Source organism: Silurus aristotelis (assembly GCF_946808225.1).
Source record: "Silurus aristotelis genome assembly, chromosome: 19".
NCBI lineage: Eukaryota > Metazoa > Chordata > Actinopteri > Siluriformes > Siluridae > Silurus > Silurus aristotelis.
The window spans coordinates 766,132-778,631 of record NC_139592.1 but is presented as its reverse complement, the minus strand read 5'-3'; the positions used below and the strand labels follow the sequence as shown (position 1 = coordinate 778,631).

The 12,500-nt window shown below is 40.8% G+C and overlaps 2 protein-coding genes across 3 annotated transcripts in view; both read left to right on the top strand.

Annotated features, from left to right (window-relative positions):
* The window catches only part of wnt7ab (wingless-type MMTV integration site family, member 7Ab), a 91,719-nt gene extending 79,461 nt beyond the window's left edge, over positions 1-12,258 (top strand). Inside the window, exons 3-4 of one of the 2 annotated variants that reach the window (XM_083520996.1) lie at positions 6,306-6,577; positions 9,328-12,258. In XM_083520996.1, the coding sequence (XP_083377122.1) occupies positions 6,306-6,577; positions 9,328-9,810 (755 nt within the window). In that variant the 3' untranslated portion in view covers positions 9,811-12,258. The remainder of the gene's footprint in view (positions 1-6,305; positions 6,578-9,327) is intronic. The other variant, XM_083520997.1, reaches the window with a different exon arrangement.
* LOC310715018 (uncharacterized protein) overlaps positions 1-12,500 on the top strand; it is a gene marked incomplete at its 3' end in the record, with an annotated part of 54,143 nt that overhangs the window by 34,349 nt on the left and 7,294 nt on the right. The gene's annotated exons all lie outside the window — the stretch shown is intronic.

Sequence of the window (12,500 nt, the reverse complement as noted above, 5' to 3'; positions counted from 1 at the left end):
CCTGAATCAACTCCTAAAATAACTCCTGAATCAACTCCTAAACTAACTCCTGAATCAACTCCTAAACTACCTCCTGAATCAACTCCTAAACTAACTCCTGAATCAACTCCTAATCTTCCTCCTGAATCAACCCCTAAACTTCCTCCTGAATCAACTCCTAAACTAACTCCTGAATAAACCCCTAAACTAACTCCCGAATCAACTCCTAAACTAACTCCTCTATCAACTCCTAAAATAACTCCTGGATTATCTCCTGAATTATACCCAAACTAAATCCAGAATTAAAAACTGAATTAATCTTGAATAAAACCTGAAACGAAATTCTGAATTATCTCCTGAATGAAACATGAAATTCGACTCTGAACACACCCTCGTGTTTCTTTTTCTTAGAAAATGTCTTCAGTAATTAAACACACACCCAAATCCTTTATATTCTCCAAACACCTTCCACAAGCTTCATACTGGTTTAATTAAAAAAAGGAGACGGAGAGATAAGAACGAGAACTGGAGCTGAAGTTGTAAATAATGAAATGACTCCTAAAAGCAGCGTACTGTAATCATTCCTGTAACTTTTGGAAAACAAGCCACTTTAAGAGGTTCTCTGTAGAAAAATGGAACAAGGTCAGAAGTACAAACCTTTTAGAAAGTGAAAAAAACCATAATCTAAGTGAAGAACCCTCAAGGAACCTTAATTTTTTTCCCCCAGATGTGTTCATTCCTAATTACTTTCTATAAAAGAAAGTTTTTTAGGTTTGTCAGCTTGTAGGAACCTTTAAAGGCTTTATGAAGAACCCGAAACCCCTAAACCAAAGTGTTTCCCCATCAGGGTTCCATATCAGAAGAACTACAAGTATTACTATCCAAAGAACCCATGAGGAATTGTGGAACACTCAGAACATAGTGTTTTCTAATCAGAAAGGGTTCCACATGAGTTTTTAGTGACCTACAAAAAGAAAAATCTGCTGAGAAACATGAAGGACAAAAAAAAAATGTTGTATAGAACCAAATTGTCCATTATTTTCTTCTTGATATCCAGAATCCTTCAGGTGTTTACTATTTAGATTCTCGGTTCTCCCTGCAGGATGATACAATAATGGAAAGGAACATGAAGAACCTTTAGGAATGTAGAGTCTCCTGAAACTACTTTGGCTAATGAAGAGATCTTAGCCTCTTTTTTGAATGGAGAAACACTTTGTTTAGGGTTCTGTTTAGAACTTGGACTGCTTAGGGTTATTTGCCTTCTAAAGGGTCCTATTAGAAACGTTGTGTGTGCAAGTTTCTTAAATGTTCTACCTAATTTTTGCAGAGTTCTACACTGACGCTTCAAAAGTGTCAAAGTCGTTGAAGGATGATTTGACACTTCACTAGATGATCAAAGGTTCTCTCTTCTAGGGTTCTACACAGAACCTCTAAAAGTGTGAAAGCTGCAAAGAGTTATTAGACAATTAAATTGGTGCTCTTTGGATCTCTGTATAACAGAAAGCCTTTACCTTGTAGGGTTCTAGAAGCTTTGAGAATGTAGAAGGTATTTAGCAGTGTAAAATGGTTCTCTATAGAACCCATTCCACAAAACAGTCCTGCAGAAGAGCGACTGAAGAACCAAACGTGAGAATGTTTTGAGATTTTTCAGCAGCAGGATTAAAAGGTGTGTAGAGCGAGGGAACCGTTCTGCTCAGACATTTGTGTGTGTGTGTGTGTGTGTGTGTGTTCTGCATGCCTGAGATGTCTGTGAGATGAGATGAGGTGTGTGTTTGGTTCCCTCAGGTCATGCAGGTAGACAGAGATCCAGGTGTGTTCTTGTTAGTTTTGTAAATGAATATTGAAGCTCCGCCCCCCGGCACAGACGCCTGACGTAAAGAGAACTCAAAGGAAACTGTCGACACGTCTGTTTGTGTTCGTCACGTTCTACTGCACACGTTCTACTGCACACGTTCTACTGCACACGTTCTACTGCACACATTCCACTGCACAAATTCTACTGCACACGTTCCACTACACACGTTCTATTGCTCATGTTCTACTGCACATGTTCTACTGCTCACGTTCCACTGCACACGTTCCACTGCTCACGTTTTATTGCACACATTCTACCGCTCATGTTCTATTGCTCACGTTCTACTGCTCACGTTTTACTGCTCACGTTGTACTGCACAAATTCTACAAGTCACGTTGTACTGCACACATTCTACTGCACATGATCTACTGCTCACGTTCTACTGCACACATTCTACTGCACACGTTCTACTGCACACATTCTACTGCACACATTCTACTGCACATGATCTACTGCACACATTCTACTGCACACGTTTTACTGCACACATTCTACTGCACACATTCTACTGCACATGATCTACTGCTCACGTTCTACTGCACATGATCTACTGCACACATTCTACTGCACACATTCTACTGCACACATTTTACTGCACACATTCTACTGCACATGATCTACTGCTCACGTTCTACTGCACATGATCTACTGCACACGTTCTACTGCACACATTCTACTGCACACATTTTACTGCACACATTCTACTGCACATGATCTACTGCTCACGTTCTACTGCACATGATCTACTGCACACGTTCTACTGCACACATTCTACTGCACACATTCTACTGCACACATTCTACTGCACATGATCTACTGCTCACGTTCTACTGCACATGATCTACTGCTCACGTTCTACTGCACATGATCTACTGCACACGTTCTACTGCTCACGTTCTACTGCACAAATTCTACAAGTCACGGTGTACTGCACACATTCTACTGCACATGATCTACTGCTCACGTTCTACTGCACATGATCTACTGCACACATTCTACTGCACACATTCTACTGCACACATTTTACTGCACACATTCTACTGCACACATTCTACTGCACATGATCTACTGCACACATTCTACTGCACATGATCTACTGCACACATTCTACTGCACATGATCTACTGCTCACATTCTACTGCACATGATCTACTGCACACGTTCTACTGCACACATTCTACTGCACACATTCTACTGCACACGTTCTACTGCACATGATCTACTGCTCACGTTCTACTGCACATGATCTACTGCACACGTTCTACTGCACACATTCTACTGCACACATTCTACTGCACACATTCTACTGCACATGATCTACTGCTCACGTTCTACTGCACATGATCTACTGCACACGTTCTACTGCACACATTCTACTGCACATGATCTACTGCTCACGTTCTACTGCACATGATCTACTGCACACATTCTACTGCACACATTCTACTGCACACATTTTACTGCACACATTCTACTGCACACATTCTACTGCACATGATCTACTGCTCACGTTCTACTGCACATGATCTACTGCACACATTCTACTGCACACATTCTACTGCACATGATCTACTGCTCACGTTCTACTGCACATGATCTACTGCACACATTCTACTGCACACATTCTACTGCACACATTTTACTGCACACATTCTACTGCACACATTCTACTGCACATGATCTACTGCACACATTCTACTGCACATGATCTACTGCACACATTCTACTGCACATGATCTACTGCACACATTCTACTGCACATGATCTACTGCTCACATTCTACTGCACATGATCTACTGCACACGTTCTACTGCACACATTCTACTGCACACATTCTACTGCACACGTTCTACTGCACATGATCTACTGCTCACGTTCTACTGCACATGATCTACTGCACACGTTCTACTGCACACATTCTACTGCACACATTCTACTGCACACATTCTACTGCACATGATCTACTGCTCACGTTCTACTGCACATGATCTACTGCACACGTTCTACTGCACACATTCTACTGCACACGTTCTACTGCACACGATCTACTGCTCACGTTCTACTGCACATGATCTACTGCTCACGTTCTACTGCACATGATCTACTGCACACGTTCTACTGCACACATTCTACTGCACACATTCTACTGCACACATTCTACTGCACATGATCTACTGCACACATTCTACTGCACATGATCTACTGCTCACGTTCTACTGCACACGATCTACTGCACACGTTCTACTGCACACATTCTACTGCACACATTCTACTGCACACATTCTACTGCACATGATCTACTGCTCACGTTCTACTGCACATGATCTACTGCTCACGTTCTACTGCACATGATCTACTGCACACGTTCTACTGCTCACATTCTACGGCATACGTTCTACTGCACACATTCTACAAGTCACGTTGTACTGCACACATTCTACTGCACACGTTCTACTGCTCACATTCTACTGCACACGTTCTACTGCACACATTATACTGCTCACATTATACTGCACACATTCTACAAGTCACGTTGTACTGGACACATTCAACTGCTCACGTTCTACAGCACATGTTCAACTGCTCACATTATACTGCTCACGTTTTACTCCACACAATCTACTGCACAAGTACTACTGCGTTTTACTGGATGATATAGTACACATGCTCCACTTCACACGTTCTACCGCACGTACTACCGCACATGTTCTACCGCTCACGTTCTACTGCTCACATTCTACTGCATACGTTCTATTGCACATGTTCTACTGCACACGTCCTACTGCACGTTCTACTGCACACGTCCTACTGCACGTTGTACTGCACACGTTGTAGTGCATGTTCTATTGCACAAGTTCTCCTGCACATGTTCTACTACACGTGTTCGCTCTGCTATACATGAATATTTAATATATTTCTATTATGTGAGATGATGACTTATTCATTATTTCTCTGTACGTTTATAAACTTGTGATATTTGTTCCTACGTTTCACAGGTTTTCTGTGGAAATATAATTTGTCAAAAATAACACATCTATCCTGAACCCAGGTGTGTGCACATCCCAATCCTGCATACGAAATTCATACGAAGAAAATTTCGATTCGGGTCTCATAGCGATGGTGTGTACAGGAGAGATTCAGATCAGTTTGACATGAAATATAGATCCATCTCAATCAGCCATGAAACAATACGCAGCTTTATGAATTATTCAGCAACACAGTGACGTCACACTGCTATCAAAACGGCTCGAAGTCAAAATAAAAGCCGGTTCTCTGGTTCTGACCCACTCTGAGAATTTTATTACACAGTTACCCAAACATCTCAGTGTTTCTATTCCATCTTTTCTCTCAAATGCGGCTTAAGAAATCAATGCATATAAAACACAAACAAATTAAAAATATAAGATACGTTTTTATTGTGCATTTTATTTTATATAAACACTGAAAAAGAAAAAAAAAAGTTACAAATGTATTCAAATGTTTTATATTCCATTACTTATAAATAAAGTATAAAAAAAAAAAAAAAAAGAAAATATGAGTTTTTTACGACCTCAATTCCAAAATAGTTCGGACAGTGTGTAAAATGTAAATAAAAACAGAATTATATGATTTGCAAATTTCATAAACCAGTTTTTTATTCACAATAAAACATATAAAACATATCAGATGTTTAACTGGAGGAAATGCACTATTTTAGGGACAAGGTCATTTAAGGTCTTTGATGCTGCAACACATCTCAGAAGTTGTAACGGGGCAACAAAAGTCTGAAAAGAGTAAATGTTACTATTAGATTAAATATTGAGTAAATTGTGAGGTTGATTGACAGCAGGTCAGTGAGATGATTGGGTATAAATAGTGTATCTTAGAGAATCTCTCAGAAGTAAAGGTGGGCGGAGCTTAAAAATCTGTGAAAACTGCATCAACAAACTGTGCAACAATTTCAGAATAATGTTCACCATCAAACTGCAAAACAGTTGAATATCTCATCATTTACAGAACATAATATCATCAAAGGTTTCAAAGAATCTGGAGAAATCTCTGTGTACGAGGGACAAGGAGGGAAAATAAATATCGGCTGGTCGTGATCTTTGGGCCCTCAGGGGCCACTGCATTTTAAAACAGTGATGATTCTGTAAGGGAGAATCACGGCATGTTCTCATTAACACCTCCAGAAATCATTGTCTGTGAACACAGTTTGCTGTTTCATACACAAATGCAGGTTAAATCTCTATCATGCAAAGAAGAAGGCATGCGTGAACATGATCCAGAAACACCACCATCCTCTCTGGGCCAAAGCTCATTTTAAATGTACTGAGACAAAGTGGAAACTGTTCAGAAGATGTGATGCTACACATCAGGAAACATGGTCCTGTCTCAACTTTTTTAAAACGTGTCGAATAAAATCAGAAGTGAATATTTTCTCTACAGGATGCTTTATTAAAGTGTGTACATGTGTGTGTGTCTGTTTCAGGCAGTAAAGAAGCCGCATTCACGTACGCCATCATCGCAGCGGGCGTGGCCCACGCCATCACAGCGGCTTGCACTCAGGGGAACCTGAGCGAGTGCAGCTGCGATAAGGAGAAGCAGGGCTTCCACGGCCGAGCGGACGGATGGAAGTGGGGCGGCTGCTCGGCCGATATCCGCTACGGCCTCGGCTTCTCCAAGGTCTTCATGGATGCTCGGGAGATCAAACAGAGCTCCAGGACGCTCATGAACCTCCATAACAACGAGGTGGGAAGGAAGGTACGTGGATGGTTTGTGGAGAAGGTTAAACACTTCTCAGTAGATGTAGATGATTAAAAGGTTCGGAATAAATGTGCTTTCTCTGCTGTCAATCAATTAAGCCCCGCCTCTCACATGAACATTCAGCGGGTTCATCATGATGATCCTTTAGTACCAACCACAGGAAACGAGAAATCAATGACAATTATGGAATCACTTTTTTTATCCTATTATTGTTACAGTGCTTGATTTCGTATACATTTCGTATGTTGTTATGGAATGACACTGGAGACTCCTCCCACATATTATATTTTGTACAGTATAAACACAATTATTCTTTACCGTGTTAAAGATTTTCATGGAAGAACTGTCGCTATAGAAACCGTATCGCATTACAGAATATAATTGTTGACTTAAATTGTGACCTCGAGTTCAACCCGATTTGTTTCACGGATCTAGAAGCAGGCCAGAGGCGGAGACGGATTGCTCGTCGAGGCTCTTGGCATCTCTGCTCTCGGCCCGTCAGCGTCCTGGCACCGAGTCCGAGTTCGAGTCCGAGTTGGAGCAGGCAGCTCAATAATGAGAAGCTTTTAAAGGGCTAAGAGCAGTTTAAGTGGCAGAGTTTGATTACCGGAGCAGATCAGAGGATCTACACAAAAGCAGCGTCTCCCTCATGTTCTGCTCGGTTTACAAGGCACTGACTCACACCGCCATCCCCTATAGGTTTCATCTCCCCAGCTAATGGTGAACAACGGCGACATGTTTCATCTCCTCCACGCCCTGCCTTTGTGTGTCAGACCTTTTAGCTTCTCTAAATGACTCTTTTTTTTTCACTTTCACCTGCATCGTATGCTGTGAGCGTCGCCCCTTTCTCTCGCTCGGTCCCACCTCCTGTGGTCTTTGATGTGGTACGAGTTCATATCTCCAGGCTAAATCGTCTCCATAAAAGCTTTTTCTCTTTTTTTTGTGCGTGTCATGCTTCTTTTCTTTTTCTCATCAATAGCAGGAGGAATCGGCATGTTCAGACGCTCCATAAATCCCACCGCCGGGTTTAACGAGGAGGACGAGAAGTCTCCGTTCTGTCTCTCTTACTTTTTTCATTAGAAAGACGATTTGTGGCACTTCGAGTTATCTACGCTTTCTGGCTTTTTTTCTCCCCAATCCCACCCCATCTTCTCTCTCGCGCTCTCCCTCTGACCATCTTCTTGGCTCAAGTCTCACTTATCTAAATGGCTAAATCAGCTTTTAGTAGGCCGAGTGCGCTTCCAGGTTCATTCTATCTGTGGGTTTTTGTCTCTCGGCTGCTAAAAGAAGTCTCTGTTGGGACGTTTCCTCTCCCGGAGTCTTTAATGTATGCTGGCTGATGTAATGACATCTTGGCCATCGTTCCTCAGTGCTAAAACTGGAGAAACAAAAGCGATCCGTGGTTTCAGCCGCCGCGTTTAACGGATAAGTGGATCTGAAAAGGTCATGTTGATTGGTGGTGTGAGGAGGGAAAGAGAGGAACTTTGTGCAAAAGGGTGAGAATACGCTTGAAAAGTGTTGGCATCTTCTCGCAGAATAGCTCCCATAGTGGCATTTAAATTGGTATCACTTGATTCGAGTTTTTTTTTCCTCTCGTTTTTTGGCTTCAATTGGACGTTTTCTTGTGTTGTTGCGATGAGACTGATATTATTAGAGTGAATTCTGATCCGACATCTTCAGCATCGTAATTTGGATATGCTTTTTCTATGTAAATGATAAATGTAAACAACTCCAGTGAATGTGGTGTCATGTTTTTTCAGTTCAAACTATATTTGAACTCTCAATTAACGTGTGTTAGGATGAAAATTAAACTTTAAAAGAATTAGCAGAAATCCATAAAGTCTGAAAACTGTAAGTCGCTAGTTCGCAATTTGCTCACTTTGCTAATCTAATCTGAGAACAAAGCTAAGATCAAATACTGCAAATCTCACAGAAACACACGATTGTCATTCAGGTTAGTTTTTGATTTGTGTTTAACTTGTTAGCTTAAATAGATATATTTATAGGTAGCTACTGCATACAGCTATCAATTCAACAACAGAAAGAATTCTGGCCACAATTTTCAGCAGTTTATTGTTTTCTAGTGTAATCGTATTGTTTTATTCAGAAAAAAATAACATCTAATCAGAAATCTTTTCATTTGATTCACTTGGACTTTTTATTGTGATTTTGTTATTTCTTTAAAATAATTCAATAATAAGGATTGTGGGCGGAGTTAATGTTTTAACTACTTTGATCTAGTAAATGAAGCCATGTTTCTTCCCTTTATTGAATTTTGTGGAAGAAGTCAAGGGCGAGCAAAGTTTGTGTTTTTAAGCCTTTTCTTTGTTTAATGTTAGGGGGCGGGGTTACGGTCCGAGATTACATTTGACAGAACTAGGTAAAGATTGTGGGCGGAGTTACAGCTCAGGTTAAAAATAGAGTGACTATTTGTGCCTTACAACATTCTTAAAATTCCAACCTCCAGGGGAAAAGTAGGACTAAAAAACCCTACATATAATATAACTTAGAAGCCCTGAGTGTAAGAACCCTTGAAGAACCCTAGAGCTTTGAAGGGAATACTGATTTGAAGATTAGACACTGACTGCACTTTAATATGGAGAGAAAAAAGGAATGTATACACGTTTGAATGATTTATGGGTAAAATGGAGTAATAACGGACGTCTCCGGCCACTCGGCGTGGAATTTAAACCAAAATGAACGTATGTAAACATGTGATTAATTGCGGGTTTATTTCTCCTGAACAGGTCCTGGAGCGTAACATGCACCTGGAGTGTAAGTGTCACGGCGTGTCGGGTTCCTGCACCACCAAAACATGCTGGACGACGCTGCCAAAGTTCCGGGAGCTGGGCTACATCCTGAAAGACAAGTACCTGCAGGCGGTGCACGTGGAGCCGGTTAAAGCCAGCCGCAACAAGCGTCCCACCTTCCTGAAGATCAAGAAGCCGTTCTCGTACCGCAAACCTATGGACACGGACCTGGTGTACATCGAGAAGTCTCCGAGCTACTGCGAGCCGGATCCGGTGACGGGCAGCGTAGGGACGCACGGGCGCATCTGCAACAAGACCATCACGCACCACTCCAACAGCTGTGACCTGATGTGCTGTGGGCGGGGCTACAACACGCACCAGTACTCCAGGGTGTGGCAGTGCAACTGCAAGTTCCTATGGTGCTGCTACGTCAAGTGCAACACCTGCAGCGAGAGGACAGAGGTGTACACGTGCAAGTGACCGACCGCCTCGCACGTCCACCGAAACACCGTGTCCTGATGGTGATTTATGATGATGATGATGATTATTATTATTATTATGCTAATGTCTTTTCGCACAATATAACCACCGGATGACTCTGGGATCGCTTTCTGGACCGAACGAAGTCTGTCCTCGTGCATTCCGTTTTTCGGGTTTGTTGACCTCACGAGGCCCCGCGGCATCTGGGCGAGTCTGGAGCTGCCTGAACTGTGTTTAGACTTTTCTCCACCTGGAATTAACGATGATGACACGCTAATACGCTAAACACGCTGATAATTCATTTAAAGGAATGATTTGTATTTATTTATGAAGCTAAGTCTGAAATTGACATATGAAATAGTGGCTGTTGGTAGTGAGAGCTGATTCTATTTACACTTGATGCTCTTAATACCACTGTCAATACTACTGTCAATACCACTGTCAATACCACTGTCAATACTACTGTCAATACCACTGTCAATACCACTGTCAATACTACTGACAATACCACTGAAAATACTACTGTCAATACTACTGTCAATACTACTGTCAATACTACTGAAAATACTACTGTCAATACCACTGACAATACCACTGAAAATAATAGTCAATACTACTGTCAATACTACTGTCAATACCACTGACAATACCACTGAAAATACTACTGTCAATACCACTGACAATACCACTGAAAATAATACTGTCAATACTACTGTCAATACTACTGTCAATACCACTGACAATACCACTGTCAATACTACTGACAATACCACTGAAAATACTACTGTCAATACCACTGACAATACCACTGAAAATACTACTGTCAATACCACTGAAAATACTACTGTCAATACCACTGTCAATACTACTGACAATACCACTGTCAATACTGCTGACAATACCACTGAAAATGCTACTGTCAATACTGCTGACAATACCACTGTCAATACTGCTGACAATACCACTGTCAATACTACTGACAATACCACTGTCAATACTGCTGACAATACCACTGAAAATGCTACTGTCAATACTGCTGACAATACCAATGTCAATACCATTGTCAATACCACTGACAATACCAATGTCAATACTACTGACAATACCACTGTCAATACTACTGACAATACCACTGAAAATGCTACTGTCAATACTACTGACAATACCACTGACAATACCACTGACAATACCACTGTCAATACTACTGACAATACCACTGAAAATGCTTCTGTCAATACTACTGACAATACCACTGACAATACTACTGACAATACCACTGAAAATGCTACTGTCAATACTACTGACAATACCACTGACAATACCACTGTCAATACTACTGACAATACCACTGAAAATGCTACTGTCAATACTACTGACAATACCACTGACAATACCACTGTCAATACTACTGACAATACCACTGACAATACTACTGACAATACCCCTGAAAATACCACTGTCAATACTACTGACAATACCACTGAAAATACCACTGTCAATACCACTGACAATACCACTGACAATACCACTGTCAATACTACTGACAATACCACTGACAATACTACTGACAATACCCCTGAAAATACCACTGTCAATACTACTGACAATACCACTGACAATACCACTGTCAATACTACTGACAATACCACTGACAATACTACTGACAATACCCCTGAAAATACCACTGTCAATACTACTGACAATACCACTGACAATACTATTGACAATACCCCTGAAAATACCACTGTCAATACTACTGACAATACCACTGACAATACCACTGTCAATACTACTGACAATACCACTGACAATACTACTGACAATACCCCTGAAAATACCACTGTCAATACTACTGACAATACCACTGACAATACTATTGACAATACCCCTGAAAATACCACTGTCAATACTACTGACAATACCACTGACAATACCACTGTCAATACTACTGACAATACCACTGAAAATGCTACTGACAATACCACTGACAATACTATTGACAATACCACTGTTAATACTACTGTTAATACTACAGTCAATACTACTGACAGTAATCTTGGCATGCTGGATTATTTTTTCTCTGTAGCAACCTCATGCCTTCTTCTCAATAATCTCTGTTTTTGCTGCTAGTCTGGATTATCACTCGCTATCAGGCGATAGTGGAATAACTCCTAAAAAAGAATAAAAAGGAAATCAAAGGCAGTAGTGATTGAATCCCAGACAAACCGAACTTTACACTGAGAGTATATTTTGTGAAAAGAGTATTTGTATTTTTATATGAATGTTTTATTTATACTGTTGATTCTTCCTGTTCCTCGCGTGTGCTCTCACTCTCTCTCTCAGTTCGCTCGGCCGACACTTCCGTGGAATTCTGGGTGACTTTTACATGGTTCTACTCGCAGATGTTCTACTCGCAGATGTTCTAGCCATTAAAATCAACTTAATGCATTCCATCGTCTTGTTTTGGTTTTGTTACACAAGATCCTGGTGTTGAAGGAACGCTCGAACCAAACCCATACAAGTTTTTATAAAATTCGTATTTTTTTTTACCATCAATGAAAAATCTGAGTTTTTCAGAATCAAGACTTTCAAGATTTTTTTGTTGTCACAAATATGCAGAATACAACTTCAGAAAAATAAAACCTCGATTGTGCATTGGGTTAAAGGGACTATAAATATAAAATATTATC